Genomic DNA, 25767 nt, shown 5'->3' with positions numbered 1-25767 from the left:
AAAAAAAAAAGAGCAGCAAACTCTGACTCCTTTTTTTGACATAAAAAAAAATGCCTCGCTTATCAACGGCTTTTTGTTTCTTTTCTTAGTAAGAAGTTGCGTCTTATCTAGTAATTGCAACGGAGAATCGCTTCGGTAGGGGATGAGCAGTAGAAAGCCAATGTACATGTACTTGTACATGTCTATGTATATATATATATATAGACTGGTCTTTGCTCTAAACTCATGTCAAGCTTATTTGAAGTGAGTATTGAGTTTTCAACTTTAAAATCTCACACATTCAACATGTCTTTAGCAAATTTGCAGCCAAATTCCCTGGCAACAAACAGCACCGCACCAGCAGCAGCAGCAGCACCATTAAGATCCCCCCACATCAAAACCAGCTTGCTAGAAGTGACAAAAATCCTACCAAGCAAACCACCATGCCGCATTTTCTTTAAACACGAAAACGAACAACCTTCAGGAAGTTTCAAATTGAGGGGCATTGGCCACCTCGTGAAGCAATCCATTGAAAAAGCCCAAAGGCTGGGGGTGCCACTCAACAAGATTCACGTTTTCGCCTCAAGTGGCGGTAATGCTGGTTTAGCCGCAGCTTATCTGGCCCAATTCTACAAAGTTGCATGTACTGTCGTTATCCCTACCATTGCTAAACCTGTCATTCAAGCAAAACTCAAGAGTTATGGCGCTAAAGTGATTCTTTACGGCAAATCGATCAATGAAGCAGACCAATATTTGAAAGGCATGATTAGCAAAGTCGGCGACGGTGTTTTCCCCGTTTACTGCCACCCATTTGATAACCCCAATATCTGGAATGGCCACTCGTCGTTGGTTGACGAGCTTGTTGAACAAGTTGGCCCAGACCAGCGTGACAAACTCAAGGGATTAGTATGTTCCTTTGGTGGCGGTGGCTTGTACAATGGTCTTTACCAAGGCATGGTCAACAACAATGTTTCAGGAAACGTGTTGTTGATCGAAACGGCCCAAGCACCAACTTTGAACGAGTCAATCAAAGCCAACGACATCATCACTCTCAACGATGTCAATTCATTAGCTACGTCATTAGCATGCTCCTACACCACGAGGCAATCCTTGCAGTACTACCAAGACACCTCGAGCGGCGTGGTGTCGCAACTAGAGACAATCGACGACATGGACGCCTTGAGAGCCTGCATCGCATACAGGAAATGTTGCAACAAGATTGTGGAGCCTGCGTGCGGGGCCGCGTTATCTGTCTGCTACAACCGCTTGGATTTGCTTTACAAGAGCAGCCTCTCGCATTTGCTGCAGGATGACATCTTGGTGATTGTCGTTTGCGGTGGCTCGTGCACCACCGAGCTGGACTTGAACCAATTTGAAACGATGGTCAAGAAATCGGAAACCAAGCTTTAGACTTGAAACGGAAGGGACACTTGATTTTTTTATTTAATTTTCATGGGGATTTATTTTATAGAGCATTTTTTTCAAAAAATTTTTGTTTAAGAACATCTTTCGTTAGCAAAACTTGGTTTCTCGTTTTTGAATCTCTTTTATTGTTGAGGAAGGCGGTTTTAGCAGTGGAAACTTCAACTTTCGTGATGGCTAAGTGATGCTAAAAATCAATAAAATATTATGAACCACAATTTTGGACTGACACAAATATGGAGAGTTGACCGAGTTGGTTAAGGTGACAGACTTAAGAAGTTGCCGTGGGTTCAAATCCCACCGTCAAGACTCAAGTAATCTGTTGGTATGTCTACCGCACGAGTTCGAATCTCGTACTCTTCACCAAATTTTTTTTTTTTTTTCGTTTCATTTGCTGCTTCAACATGGCACTCGACTGTGCCGTTGTCGGTTTTTTTGGCAACCTGCCGTTACCTGGTAGATGCGCCTAAGATTCAAACGCAAAGCTGCATTACTCGTCAAGGGCCACCGTACGGGAGTGAAAGTAAAAAATGATGTACTCAGTGTAACCACTAAATCTTCTACTCTATTACTGGGCAACAATGCCTAGCGAACTTACAAAATTCAAGACAATGCTTTTAAAAGACAAAATCCAAACCCGACCTAGCCACACACAAAGCAAGCACTGACCTGAAAAGAAAATCAGTCGCCATTCTCACTCAAACAACCTCCCCTACTACACTACTTGCTAAGTTGGACTAACATGGTTCTCGCTTTGAACTTGGTTGCAAAATTGTTGCTCGCGTCTCTCACCTGAAACGAAAAAAAATCAGGACTTTGTAAAACTTTGGCTGCAAATTAAAAAAAAAAACGAGAGAGAAAGCGAATCAAGACGACAAAGGTACCATCTAATCAAAGTTGATTCCTGGTCCCAACTGTTGTATGCTTTTGTTTTTTTGTTGTTTGTTGAAATCATTAGTTCGCTGACATTCCACACTGCCACTTGCCTCCCTGACTTCCTTCCCCAAAAGTCATCAACATAATTGTCATGTCTCAAAACAAAACTGGACCTCACGTGACTCGGGTTTTCCTTAGCCAGGGAAAAAAAAAAAGACGAAAAATTGTCCATCACAATTTTTATGCCAACAACATTTTACCACACTGATCTTTATTTCCAAGTTCAACCAATCAATCTATCCAAAAAGAGCCAAACCCTTTGACTTCAAAGTGCAACAAAGAGTCGTAAATCAACAAGCCGACAAAAGTCGAAAAGAAAAGTCAAGAGAGAGTGTGTTTGTCTGTGAGAGCAGCACTCGCGTTTAAAAAAAAAAAAAAAATCAGGGCGCATTGAGTTAAAGACCAAAGATCTTTATTGCGACCGCGAATAATTCTCAGGTGAGTTGATAATTATACAGATTTGCAATCAAATCAAAATTTAAATTAAAAAACATAGGGTTGAGGAACCGGTTACGGATCAGTGATTAACCCTTGGGGGCAAACCTTTTTTTTTTTTCTCGTGAAGAAAAAGTGTTGAATAAAAGAGTCAATTTGGATTTCCCCCCAAAAAAAATTGAAAGACAGTTAAGATGAGGGCAGATATCAGGAGATGCCGTCGATGCAAGCGGAAAAGATTAGACGATGAACCATTGGAGGTGAGACAATACAAGACATGTGCCAAGTGCCGAATCATAGAGAGAAACAAGAAAAACCTGCGAAAGCCCTTGGCGGAAGAGACTATGCTCTATGGGTTGAAGCAATTTCGAGAACAGCAATCAACAGAAAACTATATTGAAGAGGAAGGGTTGTTGAAGGACGAGTTTTTCAAACGGTACCACAATAAACCATTTAATTACGACTTGGAGATTGCAAGGGTGTTGAATGACCCCAACTATGTGCCTCCGGTGATCACTGCCAACACCGAAGAGATTATGGTGTCTTCGGAAGTTGCCTCTCCCAACGGCACTAAGTATCAAATGACCATGATTGACGACGGTGCACCGTCGAGACCACCTTCGTATCGTGTTGAAAAGCCGCGGAAACCAAGGCAGCCTAGTGTCAAGGACATTCGCCATTACTTAGGTCACGATACTCCAGCTCCAATTCTAATGGCAACAGCGCTGCAGAATCGAGCACTACAAACTCAACCACCATCCCAGTCGTTGCCCTTGCCGTTGCCCTTGCACTTGCCACAAACCTCAGCGGCACAAGTGAGTGATTTTCCGGCTATGCCGTTTCCTGAAGACGAGCCAAACAGCCTCTTGAAAGAGTTTGCCGAGTTGGGCAATGACGATATGATGGTGGATGACCTCCTGACGGAGTTCAACCCTTACAATTACAACAATGTTTATCACGACTTGCAAAAGCTATTGTTGCAGATTATAGAGCACAAGGAAAACAAGGTGAACCTCAAGAACTTGGTCTTTTTGAAAGAGCACGATAGCGAGTTTGCTGAGAAAATGTCGTGCAATGTCCAGTTCCCGAATTACCTGCATCTCAAGTTGAATGAGAAACAGATACGGATGAACTTGTTGGAAAACTTAAAGACCTTGTACCTTGATCCAATCATAGCGACATTGGGGTTGGATTTTACTCAAAAGTCGAGCAATGTTCACGACTATAAATCTAGTCACACTTTGCGATCATACTACCAGTACATTGACATTAACCAAAACCCAAATGAAACTTTGAGTTTCGGGAAGATTAAAAGTTCGACGATTGGATTGAGCTACAACAGAGACCATAATATAGTTACAATCAAGATTAGCTTTTTATTGGATTTACCTAGGAAAAGGAGGTATGGCCGGGCGTTCAAGCGTGCAGTTTGGTCAATTTTAAAAGAGTTGGGGAAAAATGGCAAGGAAGAGCCGGGTCATGATCTCGAGACAGGTGCTCTTGTATTTGGTAGACTTGTGTCACTGCTACCAAAGTTGGAAGCTGAAGTCATGTCGGAACTCAAGGGCATCACCCAGGAGGAGTTTGTTAACGATTTTGCCAACTTTGAAACTGCATTTGTTCATTCTGATGTCGAGGAAGAAGAAGTTGAAGTTGAAGCTGAAGCTCAAGCTCAAGTTGAGGAAGGTGAAGCTCAAGGAGAAGAACCTGAAATTGAAGAGGAAAATCACAAAGACCAAGAACATCAAGAAGAAGACGAAATGAATCAAGAAGAAGAAGAAGTAGTAGTAGAAGAAGAAGAAGAAAAGGAACAGGAACAGGAACAAGAAAATCAAGCAGGTGATGAGAACGATGTACTTTTAGTTACGGAAGCGGACGATTTTGTACTAAACGACGATGAAGCAGACGGCGATGGTGAAGATGATGGCGAAGATAATCAGCAGACTAGAGATGGTAATCCGTCTCCTCTTGAAGAAGAACAAGACTTGAATGACGTTGCCTTGGTATTAAAGGGCGCGGTTGAAAATATGGAACGTCCAGAAACAAAGCCTTCTTTTCAGAAGGAAGCTACGCTTGAAATTGTGGATCCCGTTTTCAAATCATGACCTGGTTTTATTTTTTAGCTTAGCCCAGCATCAACTTTGAAATCCCCAATGATGATGCATCAAAGTCTCGATCTCACGATTACATTGGTTGCCCGACGGGACACCACCAATTGCAATAGCGGCTTGAAGTGGCAGATTTTCCAGTGGAACTCCGGTTACGATTACAGAAACTCAGGTTCCAATGGCTGTCTATTCCATTTAGCTGCGAGATTAGCCAGGTATACGGAAACCCACACCGATGTTGAAATGGGCAGAACGAGTTTGGGATTGGATGTTTCTGAGCGGACTATTCGCCGATGGTGGTGGTGGAAATTTGGTAGTTAACGACGGGGCAAAGATTGCCAACAATTGTTTGGGTGTCACCGAGACAAGGTGGTCTTATAACCAGGGTCCCAAGCACGCTGGTTGTGCTTATCTTTATGACTACACGCAAGATTCAAAATGGCGGCATCCCACGTTGGATTTGCGAACTTGCAGCCGATATTTCTTTATGCAAAAGGGCAACAGCCAAGTGATGTATGAAACCGGTTGTCAAGAAGAACAACAAGTTACATGCGATAACGATCAACGAGGATTCAAGGCGTTGTTCTCGGCAAATGGCGCCGCTGGTTGGACAGACTGGCTACAACCAGCGGGATGGTTATTACGGACTAGGCGAGCAAATGTCGGCGTTGGACGTGATGCAGAACTTGATCCTTACTCAGCACATCGCGGCTGCTACTCGAAATACCCATGAACCATCTACCATCAACTGTTTTTCCAAAAAAAAAAAAAAAAAAAGAAAAAACCAAAACTCTATAGACTTTAAAAATATCCTAATAACACATACGATTAAGCTACGAAAAGATGAGGCTGTAAACCGTCCTGAGTAAACAATGTCTCGCGTGATGTATCATTCATGTATAACAGTAGCGGTACCCTACCCGGATCGAGGGAGAGATTTCACTAGACTCGGAGCTCGGCTCGACCCGATCCGATACACCGACCACCCACCTCCTGTCCAACCAGCTGCGCGTTCCACACAATCACGTGACCCCGGTGCACGCGGATTTCTGCCACCACCAAAAAACTAAAAATAAAAGAGGCGAAGATATAATACATCAAGTTCGGCTTTTAATTCTGACCCCTTTCCGAGGGTCTATAAAGGAGGCTACTAGTGCCACTGCCAATCTCTATTTTCCAAATCAACCTGTGAGAAAAGCCGAGAAAAAGCTTCACCACTTGCCTGCCTGGTGTTATGGTGGTATTAGTAGCCCCTACCGCGTACAGCGGCCCTCGTTGCCCTGTTTGTTTGTTCGTCTCCTTGTATTCTTTTCGCTAGCAGTTTCATTAAAGAGAAAAAAAAACAATTGAATCTGAATCTCACGAATCTCCCTCCCTCTTTTCGAGAGTGAAAACCACTGGGAAGATCGTTTGAGTTATTTTATTTCTATATATTCTGGTCAAGAACAGCTCTTTGTCAATAGCTCTTTCAGTTTGGGTACAGCTCCTCATCCTGTACTAGTTTAATCAAAGAAGAGGCAAACACACCCCCCCCTTTTTCTTCCCCAGTTTCTTCACGGAATATCGCTTGTTTCTTAACTTTGTTCCGTCCCCATTCGCTAGTTTGACATCCAAGGGTCCATTCTTCAACAAACAACCTTTTCAAAAAGCAAAAAGACAAAAGGTTGCAATTGCCAAAATAAAAAAAAAAAAAAACAAATTTTAACTACATTTCTCTCACTACCCCTTTTTCAGTCAGCAAGAGGATGAAAATCACAAGTATTGCCTTGTTGGCGATATCACATTTGCTAAGTTTAGCGCAAGCTATATGGCTTGATACTAACAATGTCACCACGATCCAAATGGACTGCGCCTTGATAGCTGAAGGGCTACTAAGCTACTACGAAGGTTCCAAGTATGGGGGAACCATCGGCGAGTTCACATGGCCGTACTATTGGTGGGAAGCCGGCGGGGCGTGGGGGTCGTTGATCGACTATACCTATTTCTTTGAAAATGACACTTATGTTCCCTTGATCAAAGAAGCCATGTTGTACCAAGTAGGTAAAGATAACAACTATATCCCGTTGAACCAAAGTACTACGGAAGGTAACGACGATCAGGGATTTTGGGGCATTGCAGCCATGGGTGCCGCTGAGAGAAACTTCAGCAACCCCGACAGCGACAAGATTAGTTGGTTGGGTTTGGCTCAAGCGGTGTTCAACACCATGACTGCTAGATGGGATCACGCCGACTGCAACGGTGGATTGAGGTGGCAGATTTTCCAGTGGAACTCCGGCTACGATTACAAAAACTCCGTTTCCAATGGTTGTCTTTTCCACTTGGCTGCAAGATTGGCCAGGTATACTGGAAATGACTCATATGTCGAGTGGGCGGAACGAGTCTGGGACTGGATGTACGGAGTTGGGTTGTTGACTGAAGGCGACCTGTGGTTTGTTTACGATGGAGTCAAGATTGACAATAATTGCTCAAACATCACCAAATTCCAGTGGAGCTATAACCAAGGCTTCATGCTTGCTGGTTGCGCTTATCTTTACAACTACACCGAAGAAGAAAAATGGTACAATTATACTCACCATTTGTTGAACAGCGCTCGAGTCTTTTTCAGGAACATGAACGGAAGTGAAGTCATGTTCGAGGCAGCGTGTCAAGACTATAATTCGTGTAACGACGATCAACGATCATTCAAGGCTTATTTCTCAAGGTTTCTCGGACTAACCTCGGTGTTGGTGCCGGATACGCAACCGACTATTTATAAATGGCTCGTGGATTCAGCAAATGGTGCCGCTGGTTCATGTACCGGTGGTTTGGATGGCCATACCTGCGGGTTGAGTTGGACAAATTGGACAGTTGGATGGGATGGCTATTACGGACTAGGCGAGCAAATGTCGGCGTTGGAAGTGATGCAGAACTTGATGTCGTGGCATAGACCTCCGCCATACACGGCAGAAACGGGAGGAAGCTCGCAACCGCATCCTGCTAGTGGTTACGGAACTGCTCCAAGTAACACCCCACCTTTGGATTTGGATGCCGGAGATAAAGCTGGAGCTGGGATCCTTACTGCTGTCATTGGTATATCTCTCGTGGGATGCTGTGTTTGGCTACTTCTTTAGAGTTATAGATAGGGACTATACTGTATATATCTAAGGATATACATCATCTATATTTATACAAGTCGAGCCCCATATAGAGTAAACCCAAGCCACTCAAACTTGTTCCATTTTTATCACCTCCTTGAACACGGTTGTAGCATATTCCTATTCCTCCCGCCTAGTGCTAGCACGGGAAGGGGGGATGGTGCTCAAAAAGAATGAACATTCAGCAAAATGCTACGACCTGCGTTATCGTTATCGCTGTGGAATATGAGAAAAATATCAAAACATTTTCTATCAACCAAACTCGCTCAGGGTTTCTCCCCACGCTAACAACAACCCCCTCTCCCTTTTTTTATTTATTTTGCCACCACAGTTACTTCACTTGCTTGATTTCAAGACACCCACAGTAGCCACAAGAAACGATATCAGAAGAGCTAGTGTGACCATGTCTGAAGAAGATCAGTTCATTTCGGTGCAATGGGACAGGGATGAAGTCAACAAGGACACAGACACCAGCACCGCCTTGTACAACGATACGATTGCAGAAGAGCCAGCTGAATCAAACACGGATCAAAATGGCGCGACGACGACGACGACGGCTAATGCTTCTTCGTCGCATCATGAGCTGCAGCAAGAGTTTAGTCCCGTCGCTGCTTCAAACATTGCAAATGACGAGGAGTCGATACTCAAGACGGCTGCACCTGATGACGCCGATGACTTGCACGACGATAATGATCCCAGCAACTCTCTTTTTATATCTTCAAATGCTCCGTTGGCTGCAGAAAGCGGGGAAGATCAAGTTGAAACAGAGCAGAGTCACGGTCAGATTCAGGGCCAGAGTCAGGGCCAGAGTCAGGGCCAGAGTCAAAGCCAGAGTCAAAGCCACGAAGAAGCATTGGCTACGCAGGAGAATCAACGTAGTCGTGGCAGCGAGGATATTCTCGCTACAGTTGCTCAATCAATCGATACATCATTCTTTGACAAGTACTCGATCAAAGTCTCCGTGACTCACCCGACGCGTGATTTGGATGCCTCGTCAAAACCATTTATTTCCTATCTCGTAACAACCACAACTGACAACCCTTCGATCTTAAAATTGTGCAAGGAGAAAACGATCAAAGAGGGAGAAGAATATGCTACATTTAGTGTCCGCAGAAGATACGGCGACTTCAGGTATTTATACGAGAGCTTGACCAATGACTTCCCCACTGTTATGGTGCCGCCCTTGCCCTCGAAGCTGAATATCAAATACCTCACTGGTGACACCTTTAGCCATGACTTTGTGCATAAACGTTTACATTCATTAGACCGGTTTGTGCGTTTTATTGTCCAGCATCGAGAATGCTCTCAACTGTCCATCTTTCATTTATTCATTAGCGACTCGGGCGACTGGAACACGTTTACCACGTCGTTAAAGATTAAAGAATTGAGCATCAATGGAGAACAGCAAGGCGGCATTGTTAACAAAGTGGTCAATGAAGACCTCCTTACTGAAAAAGTGATGAATTTCCTCACGTCATCGAAGCACAAACGTGAAACCAATCGGGAAATCTTGGAAATCAACGATAAACTAAAGAAGCTATATGAAAATTTGATCAAGTTGGATCGCATTTTTCAAAAATTGAATAGGAAAAACCGCGAATTGGGCAATGATTATGAGCAGTTTCTGAACCAAATACAGAAATTGTCAACTTTACAAAAAAAGGACTCGAATGAAGAATTGTCGATAACTTCCAATTTCAAAATCTTTGCCGAGTCGCTCACCTATTTTCTGAATTCATGGGATGACTTGTACAAATACATGGACGAATCTTTCTTGGTTCTGTTGAAAGACTGTGCCAAGTACGTGATTAGCCTCACCAATCTTATCGAATTGCAACACAATAAGCGCATCGACTTGCAAGTGTTGCAAGATTATTTGAATAAAGGCAGGAACGAATTGAGCAACTTGACGGGTCACCCAACCCAGCTTCCCGCATCGCAACACCTGCATCAAAGCAGCAGTGGCGGATTGGTCAACAATACCACCCAGTTGATTAGAGATACGCTTTCGACTTCGGCTACCCCTTACATTGGATCAACAGCCTCCGATAATAAGATCCATAAACTCGAAAGCAAAATCCAGCAACTTGAAAACGAAATCACGGTGCAAACTAAACTCATCAATGACTTTACCACCAAGATCATCAATGAAGAATACCCCAATTGGGACAGGTTTAATAAACAGGAGTTGAAGAGCGCTATGCTTGGACTATGCGATAAACAGATTGGTTTCTACAATGGGCTAGTTGATAATTGGAGTCAAGTTGAGATGAAGCTCTCAAAGAGACTCGATGAATTGAATTGAACTGAATTAATGTCCAACTTTTTTGATTCTTCTTTTCTTTTCTTTTTAAAAAAAAAAACCGGCAATCAGTTGCGAGTGTATGACTATCTATACGTTTTTCTCCTTTGTAATCTCTAAAGTTGCAGAATCCCGTGACACAACATTGAACCGGTCATACCTACACACATCCTTATGATTCAACCGCCAGTCCTCCTCGCCCAACCGCTGCACAAGATACGACGCCACGTCATCGCAATAGCCAATCAAACTCAAATCAAAACCGCGATCATCAAGCGGCTCGCGATTGATCAAGACCCGTTTAACACCACGCGGGATCTGGTCAATCAAACTCGCCACGGGCTCAACTTTCAACGAAGTGCCAATGACAATCGCCAAGTCGCACGTGCGGCAGTCCAGGAAACACAAGTCAAAGAACCGCTTTGGCAAATCCTCCCCAAAGAAGGTAATGTTAGGTTTAATGACGCCGTAATCCACCGTGGCTTCATCGACGTTGGCCCAGCACGTGAAGCAACGCGGCACGCTCTGCCTCATTATGTGACGAAAGATCTCGCTGCCGTCAATGACTTCGTCGCATGTGAGACAGGTGGCCTTGACGAAGGAGCCGTGGCATTGCACGACTTGGTCCAGGGGTATACCAGCAATTTTCTCCAAGTTGTCGACGTTTTGAGTGTAGATGCGTTGCAATTTGTTCTTATCCGATAGCAACTTGAGAAACTTGTGCAACACCAGTAGCTTGTCTTCGGGCGGGAGCACCATGTGCGCCACGCTGTAAAAAATCGTGGGGTCAAGCTTGAACGTTTCCAAGTCGAATACTTTTTGTGGGTCGGATAGCTCGAGCTTGGCTAAGCGGGAGTACAAGCCGCGGTCGCTTCGGAAATCAGGTAGGCCCAACGATGTTGAGATGCCCGCGCCCGTAATCACCATGATCCGCGACCGCGAACGCAAATCGGAAATGAAGTCAGTCAAGGTGTACTTCACCGTGTGCACGCGAGTCCGCGCTGCCGCGCCAAACTCGGCATCTTGTGTAATTAGCTCCATTAAAATTTGGCCGATTTCCCTAGTGGACAAGAGCGGGTAATCCATCACGACTTCCTTGGGGTACCCCAACGTCAAGATCAACTCGACTAGATCCGAGCTCGATACCGTTGGCGGTAGCACTTTCCGGAGGAAATGACGCGCTCCTTTGCGTAGGATGCATGTGCGATATCTATGCTGTAGTTTATGGTTGTGTTGGAATTTATCTATAATCGGCGTTGAAAGCGGCGATTCTACGCTTGAGGTCTCGGGGGTGCTTAGACTTGTTGTCTCTGTGTTGATGTGCAAGTTGTTTGCTTGGTCCAGGTCCTGCCCCAGGTCCTGGTTCAGAGGAGATTTGTTCGCCGATGGTTGCAAGGATGGCGAGGGGGTGTCGTGGTGCTGGTTCGTCTGCGTTGGACTAGTGTCACTTCGTGTATGTAGACTATCCACCCTGGGTTGCGGCATCTCCCTCGGAGTGAGTTTCCGAATCTTGGATATGGGCCGAGGATCAAAATCACCAACGCCAAAGCTATTAAACTCGTATATCCGCTTCGGTGGTGCTGGTGCTGCCGTCGTTGTCACTGTTGCTGCTCTCGTTGCTGCTGCTGCTGCTGCTGATGATGATGCTGACGGTATTTGCACATTGCCATGCATATTTATCCTTGTCGCTGTGAATACCTCAGGCTTTGTCAAGCGTTGCAATTTCTACCAATGATCGCGTATGTTGTAAGCAAGTTGCTTCAAAAAAAATTGAATGATGTTTTAGTAAGCCCTAGGAACAAAATTGGAGCTGTCGGCAGGTGGAAAGGAAAAACGCGTTTCTAGAAAATTTCCACGTTGAAAAGCAAAGACACTCTGTACGTGCTTGTCTCTGGGTGTCTATGTGTGTCCACTGCCGGTGAGATGCTGTTGGTGGATGGTGGTTGGCGATAGTCCAATATTTGATACTTGTCTCCGCCAGAGTTACGCGGTGGAACGAATATTGCACCTATTGGTAGCGAGAACCAGAGACCGTCCTTCACGTGAACACAACCAGCACTGTGGTGCCAAACCAAGAACAGGGCTTTTCAGGCTCTGGGATTTGTACAGTTTCTCTACGATATCTACTACTCACAACCTGAATCTTCAATTCATCTGCAACGCTCATGCTTGCCTCGGTTTCTCCAATGTTTTCTTTTCATTTTTCATATTTTGTTTGCTTCATGCGAGTCTATCTATCTTTTCTTGCTTAGTCTGTCGTCCTCTTCGATATCGCTATCTTCACCTTCGCCCAAATCAAACAAAGTCACGCCGTTTTCTTCTCCGCCCGACGGTACGCTGTTTGAAGTACCTTCCGCGTACGCGGGTGGAGCTGAAAATGTCGATGCCTGGTCATCTTCATGGTTCGGAGGTTTCTTTTGGATCAGTTGGTGATCTGCGCCGCCGCCGAGTTCTAGACTATCGCGTTGCACTCTATCTCGACCAGCCACATTACCCGCGTGGCCTTCTTCTTCATCATCATCGTCGTCGTGGCTCATGAGTGATAAATCGTCCAATTCGAAATCTCCAGCGCCTGAATTTTGATAATTTGGATTCTCTGGATCGTCGTCATCGTCGCCGCCGCCGCCGCCACCAGTTGACAACTGTTGTGAAACGGCAAGCATATAGCTTGTTTCTGTTGGTCTCCATAACCATGCGATAATCACAAACACAAAGAAGAAAACAACACTGGGCCAAAAGTCAAAGATGAAAAAGGAGCTTTTCCAGTGCTGCTCAAACATCTCGGTTGTGGACATACTCAAATAAATAAACGAACTCAAGGTGAGTCCGAGGAACGTCAAAATGATGGCAAAGAAGATGATCCTGAACAAGTTTTGGTACAATTGCAACTTGATGATTTGGCGCTGCTGGTGCAAGTTTTGTGTTGTTGTGCGAATCGACGACAAGATCGTGACATAGTAAATCGACAAGACAATCGAAATGGGGATCAACGGCAAGAGTCCAAGGAAACTGCCTGCGCCCACGGTGTCGATGGAATCTGAACTCACCAACGCACTAGACGAACCAGTATAGTAATTGAAAATCAAATAAACCAAACTTGCAGCGAAATTGCAACCAGCGAGAATCTTGCACCAAAACATGGTTTTCTTGTTTAGTTTCAACTTGACAACACCATACCCCAAGGCAATACAAAGCAACAAGAAAAAGGCAAATGTAATCTTGACGGCGTTGCAAATGGCCATAAACACCATATAGGCAATCACTAGTCCATTAGTGGGACTTTGGACTCTGTTGATACAGTCGTAATACGACCACACCACCAACGTATCAAACGTAAGGAACCCCAACATGGCAAGCAAATACCGCTGTAACGGCAAAATCTGGTTTTGCTTTCTCTTTTTGAAAAACTGGAATCCAAACAACGCCAACGTTATCGCGTAACATAAGGTCATGATCCCGTATCCGGGCAACTTGGGGATCTCACTAGCATTCAAGTTGCCAAAGGCGTTTTGGAAGTTGATGGTGCCTCGGTACTGCGCGTCATCGTGCTTGGAAAAGGTCGAGACGCAATAGTAGCCAGTGACGTTGATCGGGTACTGGATATTCGCGGGGCCCAACTGCGTCAACTCCGACGTCAAAATGGTGGAGTTGGTGGAGTTGGAATTGACGATAAACTGGCCCTTTTGCTCCTCGGAGCAAACTTTTAGCTCGTCAACGGCGTAGTCGTCACAGATGAACTTGAATCTGCCATCGCCCAAAGGTGCACCGATATTGACCAAGTCCTTATATTCAAAGATGATGTAGCTGACAGAGACCCCGTCGACATTGGCCGAGTCGGGCTCTTTGGCATTGAATTGGTGGTCGCCGTATTTCTGCAACGACATTCCGATATGCGGCTTGAACGATCCGCCCCAATCCTTCTTGGAATATAACCCGGCACATACTTGCGAATAGCTGTTATCGTCAAACCTAGCTAGGTTGGCTAGTGTGCCTGCCACCAAGAGCAAGATAGAAAGTACGCGCATTGTGATTCCAGTTTGGGTTTCCCTTCTCCTTATTCGTAATAATAATTGATGAAAAATCCGAGAACGTCTAGGGGATCAAAGGGTATGGAGGTTGAAATTCCGTCGGTTTCTTGATCGTCTCAATTGAAGTGAACTGGACTGAATTTTCCTACCGAGTGTGTGTGCGAAAAAAAAAACAGGGTTATAACCAGAGAGAGTGAGTGGGTGAGGTATACCGAGTGGGTTTGCAGAAAGCCGGCTTTTGGTGAAACCAAAGAACAGGAACACCGGCCGTGAGAGATTCCCGAGAGAGGGAGATGCTATTACCACCACCATTGCCAAGTTGTAGATCATTTTGTTCTACAAATGGTGTTCATTTCTTCTTTTTTTTCCTTTTTTTTTTTTTGAGAATTGCTACTGATAGCAAGTATCTAGACACCGGCCCATATGGAACCACCGCTTTCTAAAACAACGTTGCCCAATTGTTCAACTTTGCTATCCCATTCAACCAAGTGATTATACAACGTCTTTACTTGTTCCAAGTTCAAGATTCTCGGTTGTAACCAGGTCACAATCAAAATTTCATCGATTTGGTTGATGTACCCCTGGATTAGATTCAATGAAAAACACTTGATAATCAACAACTCGACATTATCGATATCGGTTCCCGTGAAACTGCTGATTTCCAGGAATGTGAGTGTCTTGTCTATCGAAGTCGACGAGGACTTGATTGAGATCAATTCGAGCAACGCCATGATGATGATTTTTTGGTCGAGAAAAGCTTGATTGTTTTGTAAAAAGGGCGACTTGTCAAAAGCTATCGCGAGCCAATGGTTGAACTCCTTCAAGTTTCCAGAATTGAGGTTTTGGATCAAGTTGTATAGCCAGAAATACTCCGATTCTGGAGCCAGGATGACTTGCAAGATGTCATGTAGGATCAACTCTCCAAAGTTGTACACCTTGTCACCCAACAACGCAGCAATGCACAACTCGTAGCACAATTTGACCTTCTCATCATGGGTCAAGCTGGTGGTCGACGACAAATACAACAACCCGTTCTTGTAAAACTCATTGTAGTTTTTCAATATTTTGAACAATTCGCACTTGGCCAAGTAATAAGCAGCGTTGATCTTTGCATTGAGGTCGTTGTTCAAGTCTTGAAACTTGGATTTTTCCAATCTCGTCAACACTTGCTCGGCGTCGCCAATCTGGTTCAATATCAAGTAGTATCTAGCAATTTGCAAATCTGTATATATCAACGCGTCGTCGTCTTCCAAGATCCTGACAAACTCAGGATCCAGCTCATCTTTGAAGTTGTGTTCCTTCTTCAAATGGGTGACAAACTCGCCTCGAAGCTGTACAAGTTTATCCAAGGCTTCTCCAGCGGCAAAACTCTCCAACAAGAAATCAACAATTTTAATGGGGTTGAGCTTGGTCTGGAACTGGCTAATAAATAAACTGTAGATTTTGTTCTTTAGTTCAAAGGGGGCCAATGCCGACTCCTTGTTGTAAAGTTCGTCGAGCACCTGGGTCAATTGATGCCACAATTTCCGCTCGTAGAAATCCTCCAAATGGTAGAAAGTGCTCACGAGTTCGGGCGATTCCAACTCCAGCCTTATCGTGGCCAACGCTGTAGATATCTCGGAGTCAATGTCCATTGATACGTGTAGATATATATATGTTTTTGTATGTCCTTCTCTGAACTACAACACTTTCACTTCCCTTGTACAGCTTCCCATCTTCAAATGAAAAAAATGAGAGTTGACAATTGCGGCGGTTCGCCACCAAAAACGAATGCAAAGTCGCGACACTGCGACAGAAATTACGCGACATTCAAAAGAAGGTACAGAGGCTTCGGGTTTTAGTATTTTGCAATCATTTCATTCTAAGGTGCTGAGGTCCAGGTCGATCTGCAATCACGAGGCTAGATCAAAGGATTCCCTAAATGTCTTCCAGTTCAGCAAATTCTCTTCAAACAAGGCCTTACCGTTTTTCAAATAGTTTACCATGATAATAAGCCACTTTTTTTCCAACTTCTGCAAAAACTCATTGAATGTGTTCATTATTGCTTTAGTTAGTTGTATCATGTCATTGTTGCAAAGCTCGATTAGCTGGTTAATCTTGTTGAGCTCTTTTTCCAAATGTGCAAGCTTGAATCGGATAGAGGCCGTGGGATTGGTGGGGAGCTGTTGCGAGCCACTCGATGACCCCGACGTCGAGGGACGGCTATTTTCATCCACCGGTAGCCGGAAGTTGAGTTGTCGCGGGGAGTTGTTGCCACCAAACAAGCCATACCAAGAGGATTTCTTGGCGACTTTTTTCATGGAAAGGTTTTTCAACGCGTTATTCAACGTGGGGCTATTGAGCTCTTTCAAGTGGTCCAACGAATTAATCACAACTGCGTCTTCTTCCTCGTCTGTCTTTGCCGTGGTAAAGCTGCTAGAGGTGGTGTGGTTGTTGTTGGTGGCACTAGGTCCTCCTTCTGCAATGTTGTTTAAATTTATCAATTGCTGGAACTTGTTAAACTTGAGCTTGTAGAGCACTTTGAATTGAATGATTTTGTACTTGTAGAATTTGATCAAATTCAATGCTGTTTGGTGGTATTGCAACAATTGATTCACCGGTTCTTGCCACTGCGGGATCAACTGGTTGAATACAAAGTTTTCAAAATTGAGAAACGATTGGTCCATCGATGATCCAAACTTCTCAATCGTTTCCGATAGGCTATTGTTGTTGTTGTAGTTGTAGTTGTTGTTGTTGTTGTTGTGAGGCTGATAATGGTCCTCGACTTCGCCGTCGTGCTTCTTTTGTTGGTAAATTTGTAGTGAAAAGTTATTGAGGTTTCCCCCAAGGTCAATCAAGACATTGATAAGTCCCTTATACTCCTTGGTCGTTTTAATGTCAATCTTGTTCAAGTGGGATAAACAGCTGATCACTTTATGAAAGTTCTGCTCAAAAGCAATCAATTCATCGGGAATGTTGAACTTCAAGTCCTGGTCAAAACCCTTTAATTCGAAAAGCTTGATTTGGTCATTCAACTTGTACAATTCATCGTTGATTTTCTTTAAATTTGAAAGATTGTCTTGTTTGCTGGTGCTAATATCGAACCCATTAACAATAGGGAGCAAGGAATAAAGCCCATTCTGGTCGGTTGGATTCACGGGGTTGGCTAGCAATAGATTGTTGGGTATGATGTTTACTGGTGGCTCGTTCAATGCATTATACCAACATAGTTCATAATTGGGGTCCAAAAATTTATGTACAAGCGGGCATTTTTTCAATTCTTCGTTTGCGTCGAAAACGATGTCGTCAAGAAACAACTTGAAGTATCTTTTCCTCATTTCAATGATGTTGGTCTCGTTATCGGTATTGATTGTGTTCAATAAATAGCTTAGAATCGAGTGTTTCTCCGGAATTGGTGGTATTATCGACGTGGGAAAGAGTTTGATCAAATTATCTCGCAACGATTTAAACTCGCTGTATCTCCTCTTGACGACAATCTTGCTTTCCGTCTTTTCCGACACCAACTGGATTGAATAAACAATAATCGACGAGTTGATGAGCCTCTCCGAGTTGACAATCTCAATCTGCAAATCTTGGGCATTTAGCAACTGGGTGATCTTGTTGGAAAGCCCTATCGTGCTATTGACTAGTTCAGGGTAGTCGTTTTCGTTTCTCCCAAAAGTCTTGCTGTGCTGGGGTGGCGGCGAGATGCTAGGCTGCTTGCCCTTGGCAACGGCATTGGAGTTGCTGCTGCTGCTGTCGCCGCCTGGGTGCTGGTTGTGGTGGGCGGCGTCTTTGGTAGTGTCCTTAAACGCGGTGATATGATACGGATCTGTGAGTATCGAGGGATTTCCGTAAAACGATGGATTATTGTCCTGTTCTAAGTCATCAAACAAGCTGTCATCCGACATGGCAAAGGAGGAGGAAATGCTACTCAAACTTGGAAGAAAACCGCCCTCGAAGTGTGGCTGCTGGAGTTAAAAACGATGATAGCAAGTTGGTGTGTGTTTGTGAGTATCTGGGCTTTTGCATTTCCTCTTTTAGTTTGTTATCTGAAAGGGCGGAGTGACGCACGACATTGAAACAGATTTTGCGACACTGGACGACACTCGGTCCGAGACTCGGAACGAAACCCGGTACGAAACCAATTTTTGGTCTTTTGCACGGGTTGATCTTTGCAAGAGAGGCGGGTTTTTCGATGTTGTCGGGGTTAGTGTTGCAATCACTGATGGTACGATGAAGGCAATGACGTGGTATAGGTAGATTTGTTGCTAGATTAGAGGAAGCTTGATGTTTTTTTTTTTCAAGCTGAGAGCCGACGAGTGTGTGGGCATTTGGACGCCACTGGATTTTGCCAGTAGGTGCAACTACTAAACTTCGACATTGTCAGTTTGGGGCATCCAGTGATTCGCCCGAACAGGCATAACTACACTCAATCCGAGGGGTACAAGAGTGGTTCTTCACAGGTTGCTCCAACTTGCCAACCTCTGGCAACTACATGTCAGAAAAGTCTTGTTGCGCGTGTCCTAGTGAGCTTGCGAGCGTCGTACTGCAATTTGTATCAACGTTCCTCGTTTCCACAACAAGGCTGGCTGCGTTTTAGCATAAAATTTACGAGCTGAATCTAATTGCATTCAGCTTGCCCTTTTTAACCTCCTCTTTCTTCCCTTCTCCCTCCTCCCTGCTGAATTTTCAACACCATGAACTACAATTGCCCAACCCGCTTCCCTCCTCCGAGAAAACAGCAAGAGGATTAACGACATGTCGATAGACATGTATATCGCCTAAAACATTAATTGCATTTGGCTTATCTGCAACCACACCATCAATTCTCGGTGCAGGGGGGGGGGGGAGGTAAGGGTGGAATAGCGTCGTTGAAGCCAAAAACAGTAAGTCTGGAAATTCAGCTCGGCTAGCAAATTTAACTACAGAAGCTTTCAGTAGAGTCTAAGTGGAGTTGAGTTGAGCTGAGACTACGTTTGGCGCTTCATGGGACGATGATTGGCAACATTTGTGCAGATAATCAACTTGACTCTATACTGTCCTCTTCTTCTTGGTTTTTTTTTTTTGTTCTTTCTGAGTTAGTCGTGAGTTAGCCCCAGTAGGCTTCCGGGGCTACTGGGAACACCCTGTCGGCCATGGTACGCATGCACTGTTTGGTTGTATGAAAAAACTGCCGCTGTTTGACTCGAGTGGTTCTCTTTTCATTGTTGTTGTTGGTGTTCTATATTTGTAAATGCTACACTGTGCTATAATTCCAGGGATATCTCTTCCATCACTCCATTTTCAAAATTTCAGATTCCACCGTTTCATTACCACCATAGCGCAGCCCTTTTTCATATTCATACTCAATCCTCCTTTCTTTCTTCCTTTCTTCCTTTCTTCCTTTCTTCCTTTCTTCCTTTCTTGCTTTCTTCAGAATCAACACGGCACAGAGTTTTTTTGTAAAAAAAAAAGCATTTACTTCATCAACCGTCAACCCACCCATCAGTTCTCGTCCCAGTTCAACCAGTGGACTTTCTCACTCACACTCGCTTTTTTTTACATTGCAAACAAAAAGTGCTCAACACTGCTTGTGAACTAATCGAGTCCCCCTGAGGTAATTATCAAAGAAGGCGTATATAGACATATTTACTAAAAAAAAATACTATCAACCACAAGGTGCCAATTCAAGAAAAGATTGTTGATAATTAATTATTTTCAACGGTTGATCTGTTTCTATTATAACCCCGATCTCAACTAAATCCACGGCTGAGATTCGAAAAAAGACAAAAACGAAAGAGCAAGAAATTGAGGAGCGTGCTTCATTTATTACATATTCTTAGATCGGGACGTTTTTCTGTGGGGATCTATTTCTGATAATGGGAAGTACCGTGTTTTTGAGAAACATGATAGGGTCCAAAATCAAACCTACTCAGGCGATTCTTTTGGGTTTACTGATACTTACCCTTTTGAATGTCTATTTTGCATTCCGTTCCTCTTATTCGCCATATTCATCGAAATATCAGTCGGGCAGTCTGGCCAAGCCAGCATCCAAAAACACGCTTCTTCAAGACTTTGGGTTCTTTTCCTCGTCGTCTTCGAAATCATCGTCATCGCCGCTTAAAAACCGCGGCTACTCGGTCGTTGGATACCACCATGACGACGAGTCCAGCTTGGTGGTGGTCCAGAAAGCGTACCACAACGAGCACATGGCTGAAGACAGGGCCGATCATCTTTGGAATTTCTTCACGGGGGACTTGAAATCCAACAACTACGATTTAAAGTTGATTGAGGGTTACAACTATGAAAGCTATATTAAAACTGAGTCTCAGCTTTTGAGTAGCCTGCTAAGCCGCTCATTTCACGACCACTTTAGAACAGAGATGAAATTCGCCCATGCTTTCAAAAAATTCTTTGGCGATTTGGTAGCCACGATTGAGCAGTCCCTGCCCAATATCAGTCCCATCAACAATGACGAGCACTATCCTAATGGTGCCAAATTGGAAAAATACTACGAAGTTGCCAAACAATTAACGCCAGAGTCGATGAAATATGTCAACCCTGACAAATTGATCCACTACCGAGGAAGAATACCCGCAAATGGAGGCCATTTACGAGAGTACTATATCAATGAATTGGTAAGGTCCAAGGAGTTGCTCTCAATGTATCTCACTTTGAACCAGCTTGAAGTTGATAGTTTGAAAAAAAACCACGCCAAATTCCTCAAGTTGATGATGAAGGAGTGGCCTGCACCTTTGCTTGAATTAAACACTTTCAACGATTTTATGAAAGGCGACGGTATTGTTTACCTTGCAGGCGGCAAAGTTGACCAGGTGGTTTTCCTTTCGATCAAACTAATGAGAGACCATGGATCGAGATTGCCAATCGAAGTGATTCTTCCCAAGAAAGAGGATTACGATGCTGAGTTTTGCGGTCGCATTCTCCCTACTTTGAACGCGAGATGCAAGATAATGACCGACTATATTCCCCAATCCTACCTCGACAATGCCATGAAAAATGTCGAAAAGTGCAAAAAGAATAGTGATCCCGAGTCGCAAAAGTACCCTTACAAGGCTTTGAGCTATCAGATGAGAAGTCTTGCCATTCTCATTTCCTCGTTTGAAAGAGTCTTGTACCTTGACGCCGACATTTTGCCCTTGAGGAACCCTGATCCTTTGTTTGAAAACAAGCCATTCACAAGCCACCACATGGTTGTTTGGCCAGATTTCTGGAGAAGGTCAACATCGCCCCATTTCTATGATATCGCTGATATCGCCACTGATCCTTCTCATCGCGAGAGGTCCTCCTATACTAGAGGCGATCCAAGAGGTTTGGGCAAGACTGAAGCAGAAGTCTCCTTTCACGACACAAAGGGCACCATCCCCGAGGCCAGTTCAGATGCGGGACAGTTGTTGATCAACAAGCGGGTTCATTTCAAAACACTCGTTTTAGCATCTTACTACAACTATCACGGTCCAGATTTTTACTACCCGCTATTGAGTCAAGGTGCTCTGGGAGAAAGCGATAAGGAAACGCTTATCGCAGCGGCACATAAGCTCGAGTTGCCCTACTATCAAGTTTCCGAATTTGCTCGTGAGTTTGGACCAGTCCACAAAAACTCCAAAAAGCACGAGTTTTACGGTATCGGGCAATATGACCCTATAATCGATTACATCCAAGCTAATCCAAACGACCCGGACTACCCAAACCAGACTCCCACGAACAAGAAGAAGAAACCAGTTGTTTTCGAATACGGGACAGATCCCCCTGCAGGGTTTGCCTTGGATAGTGAAGACAAGAAACTCTCCAGTTACAACTACCACCAATTCAAATCGTCGTCGTTGTTTTTCCTCCGTGCAAGCTGGCCAAAGCTATACATCGAAAGTTTATTCCTTGAAGATGACAAGGGACCAGTGGACAAGCTCAGTCGTAACAGAAGGAGGCTATACGGCGAATCATTGAGGAAAGAATTGGGCCGAGAATACGATTTCGAGTTGAAAATGGCCGATCAGCTTTGGGCGTGCTACTGTGAATCTCCAATGATCAACATGAACGATATCCCACCACCTGGCTCTGATAAGAGAACGCAGATCTGCCAACACGTGGATTTGCAGAGAAAGTTTTTAAAAACCGGTGCCTGAAAATGAAAAATTTGACGGTATATAGGTTAGTTAGATTTAATAGAATTTTTTTTTTTTAAAAGCGCTACTTTTAGTATAATCTGATGATTTGTATCTTGAAATAACACGATGTTGGATCTGGTCCAGACGGGAGTTCTAGTGTATACATCCGTTGTTTCGAAATGACACTGCAAAAGTGATGAGAAATAGTAGTAACCCGGTTGCAAAACTGTACAAAAAAAAAAAAAAAAAAAACAAATGAAGAGTACGAGATTCGAACTCGCGCGGTAGACATACCAACAGATTACTTGAGTCTTGACGGTGGGATTTGAACCCATCGCATTTCTTAAGTCTGTCACCTTAACCAACTCGGTCAACTCTCCATACTTTTGTGTTCACAAACCACACTGAACTTACATACAAGCTAAACGTTATGCACTGGATTTTGAGGGTAGTATCTTCTACCAGCAAGAAAAAGCGTCACCTCTGTGAGTCTAAACTGGCCACTATTAACAGTTAGATCCAACCACAGATTAAGAGTAGATCATTTTGGCTAGGTGTTTTTTTCTTTTTTTTTTTTCATAGAAAAATTTTGGCATCGAAATCAAGTCAAATAGGGCGCCTGCTTTTTTTTTTCGCAGCCACGATAAGTTGCGTTTTGCATTCTAGATGGAATACACTTGGCGAGTCAACCGCCACAGTTGATATCGTTTTAAAGACATCTCGAAGCCGTTCTCGATACAAAGCCACTTTTCTGAAAGCGAGTTTCAACGCTGACAGTAACTGTCTCTGAAGGGGGGAGGACATGGACTAGACCGTGTGTTCGAATCTCGCGCTCTTCATTAGATTACTTCTGCGACAGCTCCTGTTGTGGTGAATGCTTGCTTATCTTCAACGGTCGAGAGCAAATGAACACCAAGGAGACGGCGGCTCGGGGAATTCGCCGGCTTGCTCTCCCTCGGTTGGTCCGCTTCTTCCCAAAGCAACCACCGATTTCCACAATCCATAGTAAACCTACACCATTTTTCGAACGTACAGGTGCCATTCTCGTGGGGAAAACTGTATACTCTTAGTTAGTTTTGTTCTCCTTCCCCCTACTCTTCCATCAGGTGAGTTTTCCAAGACAGCCCATGTGTGTTTCTCAGTTCATCGTGATCGTTTCATTTGCTCAGTTGCTACTCGGTGGATAATCCGGGGCTGCAAAAAGAAAACACGGTCGTGCAGCAGGTCCCAAAAATTAGTAAGAGCATTAGAAGTGACACTCTCAATATCTCTCTCTATATCGGCGTTAAAGATATGGCCCATGAACAAGCTCCTTAAAACTTGATTGAAACTCATAGGTTGTCAGCCACAGCATATACCTCGACTTAGGCAAAGATCGTGAAAGTTGGACTTTAAAAAATAGGTCTTAGAATTGATTGATTGTTATTCTTAGGGGGGAGGAACTTTTTTCTGCTTGAAGTTTCTATTGCAAATCAAAAAGTCAGCGTACACCTGATCATCGACCACGACAGCAACCAAGATCCCACTTGCAGTTAGTTCTCATCCAACGCAATTCACCAGGATTGGAAATAGAAAAATAGATACCAAAGTGCAATGTCTAAGCTTGTGCGTTCCTTAAAGAATGTCAAGTATTCCTCGGCCCAGAATCTTGTCAGAAATGCCACCTCAAATGACCCCACGGGACCAACAAAGTACGATATGGAGGAGATAGCCTCCTACACTTACCAGTCACAAACGGAGTTTATGGAAGTGATGGATATGCTAGACCGTCGTCTCAACGACAAGGGCAAGAACTGGAGGCACACCGCCAAGTCCTTGACTGTGTTGGACTATTTGGTGAGATTCGGCTCTGAAAAATGTGTCTTGTGGGCCAAGGATAACATCTACATCATCAAAACGTTGAGAGAGTTTATCCACTTGGACGAGGCAGATAAAGACCAAGGTGCTATTATCCGTGTCAAAGCCCAGGAATTGGTTGCTTTGCTACGCGACGATGAGAGATTGAAACTGGAGCGGCAATTGGCCAAGCGTGGTAAGCGTAAGAACTTTGATGACGACGACGACGACGAGGACTTGGACTCAGATAGCAACGGCAGGGAAAGAAGAAGAAGAGATAGAAGAAGGGATAGAGATAGAGCTAGAGACGAACCATATGATGAAGACTTGCAAAAAGCGTTGGAATTGTCGAGGTTGACAGCTGAAGAAGAGCAGAACCGCGCAAGAGAGGCTGAAAATGACCCTGACTTGGATGCTGCCATCAAATTGTCTTTAGAGGAGGAAGAATTGAGGAAGCAGCAACAGAACTCAAACTTGTTGGATTTGAATGACGAGCCGCAATACCAGCATCAACAGCAGCAACAACCACAGTATTATTTAGCTACGGGATATTACCAGCAACAGCAGCAGCAGCCATTGTTTGACCAACAAACCCAGCAGTATCAACAATATGACATGTTTGGCAACCCAATTCAAAACCCAATGGATACTGGATTTTATATGCAACAAGCTTACCAGCAGCAGCAGCAACTACAACAACAACAGCAACAGCAATTCCAACCCAATCAATTTACCGGATTCAACTATGGCCAGCCTCAACAACAACAACAACAACAACAACAACAGGCTCCGTTGCAACCTTTGAAAACCGGCTCAAACAACCCATTCGCTTTGAACTCAGGCACGACCAACAACAAGCCCCACACTCAAACGTTGAACGACTTGGCAGAGGAGCAGTTCCAGCAGCAGCAGCAGCAACCACAATCGCAACCGCAGACACAGCCTCAGTTCTTTACACAGCCCACCACTGCTCCATTGAAACAACAAAACACCTCGGGTTCGAGATTCAATGAAACTCACGAGTTGAACGACCTCTTGACCCAGGGAACAGGCTTGGACACTTTTGGAAACACGGGTGCCTCGCGTATTTCTCACCAACACACAAAGACGCAGCAATTTATCAATTCAAGCGGAACTGGATACAGGCAAATCACCAATGCTCAGCCCGCCATCAGCTCAAACGCCACCGGCAACCCATTCCTAAACACAGGCATGGGGTACCAACAACAACAACAACAGCCACAAGCTGCTGGTGCTCCTCCACAGCAGATCAACGCCGCTTACACTGGGTTCGGATTTGGGAATGCCCAGCCGCAACCACCACCACAACAACACAAAAGCAACGATGGGCCCAGCTTGATAGACATTTAGTTTTCAGCTTTCCTTCCTTCCACCTTCCCTACCCCCGCCTCTCCTACGTCTTTAGGTTCATTTCTCTTACTGTACTGAAACAAACTGCTTCTAGATCAATAATCACATTTTTATAAAAAAGAAGAAAAACCA

General features: G+C 44.3%; 10 protein-coding genes across 10 annotated transcripts; 6 read left to right on the top strand and 4 right to left on the bottom strand. All coding sequences in view use genetic code 12, as the record gives it.

Annotated features, from left to right (window-relative positions):
• Window positions 1–285: 285 nt before the first annotated feature.
• LODBEIA_P44760 (uncharacterized protein) lies at window positions 286–1389 on the top strand (the record flags this gene model as incomplete). Its single annotated transcript, XM_066974701.1, has 1 exon — window positions 286–1389. The coding sequence occupies one exon, from the start codon at window positions 286–288 to the stop codon at window positions 1387–1389; it is 1104 nt and encodes a 367-aa protein (XP_066831414.1).
• Window positions 1390–2966: 1577 nt separating this feature from the next.
• LODBEIA_P44750 (uncharacterized protein) lies at window positions 2967–4877 on the top strand (the record flags this gene model as incomplete). Its single annotated transcript, XM_066974700.1, has 1 exon — window positions 2967–4877. One exon carries the CDS (start codon window positions 2967–2969, stop codon window positions 4875–4877), a length of 1911 nt encoding a protein of 636 aa, XP_066831413.1.
• A 1748-nt stretch (window positions 4878–6625) lies between these two features.
• On the top strand, window positions 6626–7990 carry LODBEIA_P44740 (uncharacterized protein; the record flags this gene model as incomplete). Its single annotated transcript, XM_066974699.1, has 1 exon — window positions 6626–7990. One exon carries the CDS (start codon window positions 6626–6628, stop codon window positions 7988–7990), a length of 1365 nt encoding a protein of 454 aa, XP_066831412.1.
• Window positions 7991–8417: 427 nt separating this feature from the next.
• On the top strand, window positions 8418–10319 carry LODBEIA_P44730 (uncharacterized protein; the record flags this gene model as incomplete). Its single annotated transcript, XM_066974698.1, has 1 exon — window positions 8418–10319. The coding sequence occupies one exon, from the start codon at window positions 8418–8420 to the stop codon at window positions 10317–10319; it is 1902 nt and encodes a 633-aa protein (XP_066831411.1).
• An 87-nt stretch (window positions 10320–10406) lies between these two features.
• Window positions 10407–11990, bottom strand: LODBEIA_P44720 (uncharacterized protein; the record flags this gene model as incomplete). The annotated part of the gene is made up of 1 exon (XM_066974697.1): window positions 10407–11990. One exon carries the CDS (start codon window positions 11988–11990, stop codon window positions 10407–10409), a length of 1584 nt encoding a protein of 527 aa, XP_066831410.1.
• Window positions 11991–12550: 560 nt separating this feature from the next.
• LODBEIA_P44710 (uncharacterized protein) lies at window positions 12551–14341 on the bottom strand (the record flags this gene model as incomplete). Its single annotated transcript, XM_066974696.1, has 1 exon — window positions 12551–14341. The coding sequence occupies one exon, from the start codon at window positions 14339–14341 to the stop codon at window positions 12551–12553; it is 1791 nt and encodes a 596-aa protein (XP_066831409.1).
• Window positions 14342–14751: 410 nt separating this feature from the next.
• Window positions 14752–15978, bottom strand: LODBEIA_P44700 (uncharacterized protein; the record flags this gene model as incomplete). Its single annotated transcript, XM_066974695.1, has 1 exon — window positions 14752–15978. The coding sequence occupies one exon, from the start codon at window positions 15976–15978 to the stop codon at window positions 14752–14754; it is 1227 nt and encodes a 408-aa protein (XP_066831408.1).
• A 258-nt stretch (window positions 15979–16236) lies between these two features.
• LODBEIA_P44690 (uncharacterized protein) lies at window positions 16237–18234 on the bottom strand (the record flags this gene model as incomplete). Its single annotated transcript, XM_066974693.1, has 1 exon — window positions 16237–18234. One exon carries the CDS (start codon window positions 18232–18234, stop codon window positions 16237–16239), a length of 1998 nt encoding a protein of 665 aa, XP_066831407.1.
• Window positions 18235–20211: 1977 nt separating this feature from the next.
• Window positions 20212–22446, top strand: LODBEIA_P44680 (uncharacterized protein; the record flags this gene model as incomplete). The annotated part of the gene is made up of 1 exon (XM_066974692.1): window positions 20212–22446. The coding sequence occupies one exon, from the start codon at window positions 20212–20214 to the stop codon at window positions 22444–22446; it is 2235 nt and encodes a 744-aa protein (XP_066831406.1).
• Window positions 22447–24021: 1575 nt separating this feature from the next.
• LODBEIA_P44670 (uncharacterized protein) lies at window positions 24022–25635 on the top strand (the record flags this gene model as incomplete). Its single annotated transcript, XM_066974691.1, has 1 exon — window positions 24022–25635. One exon carries the CDS (start codon window positions 24022–24024, stop codon window positions 25633–25635), a length of 1614 nt encoding a protein of 537 aa, XP_066831405.1.
• Window positions 25636–25767: the final 132 nt, after the last annotated feature.

This window comes from Lodderomyces beijingensis (assembly GCF_963989305.1).
Source record: "Lodderomyces beijingensis strain CBS 14171 genome assembly, chromosome: 5".
Taxonomy (NCBI): domain Eukaryota; kingdom Fungi; phylum Ascomycota; class Pichiomycetes; order Serinales; family Debaryomycetaceae; genus Lodderomyces; species Lodderomyces beijingensis.
The sequence above is the reverse complement of the archived record's forward strand: the minus strand, read 5'-3'. Positions and strand labels throughout refer to the sequence as shown.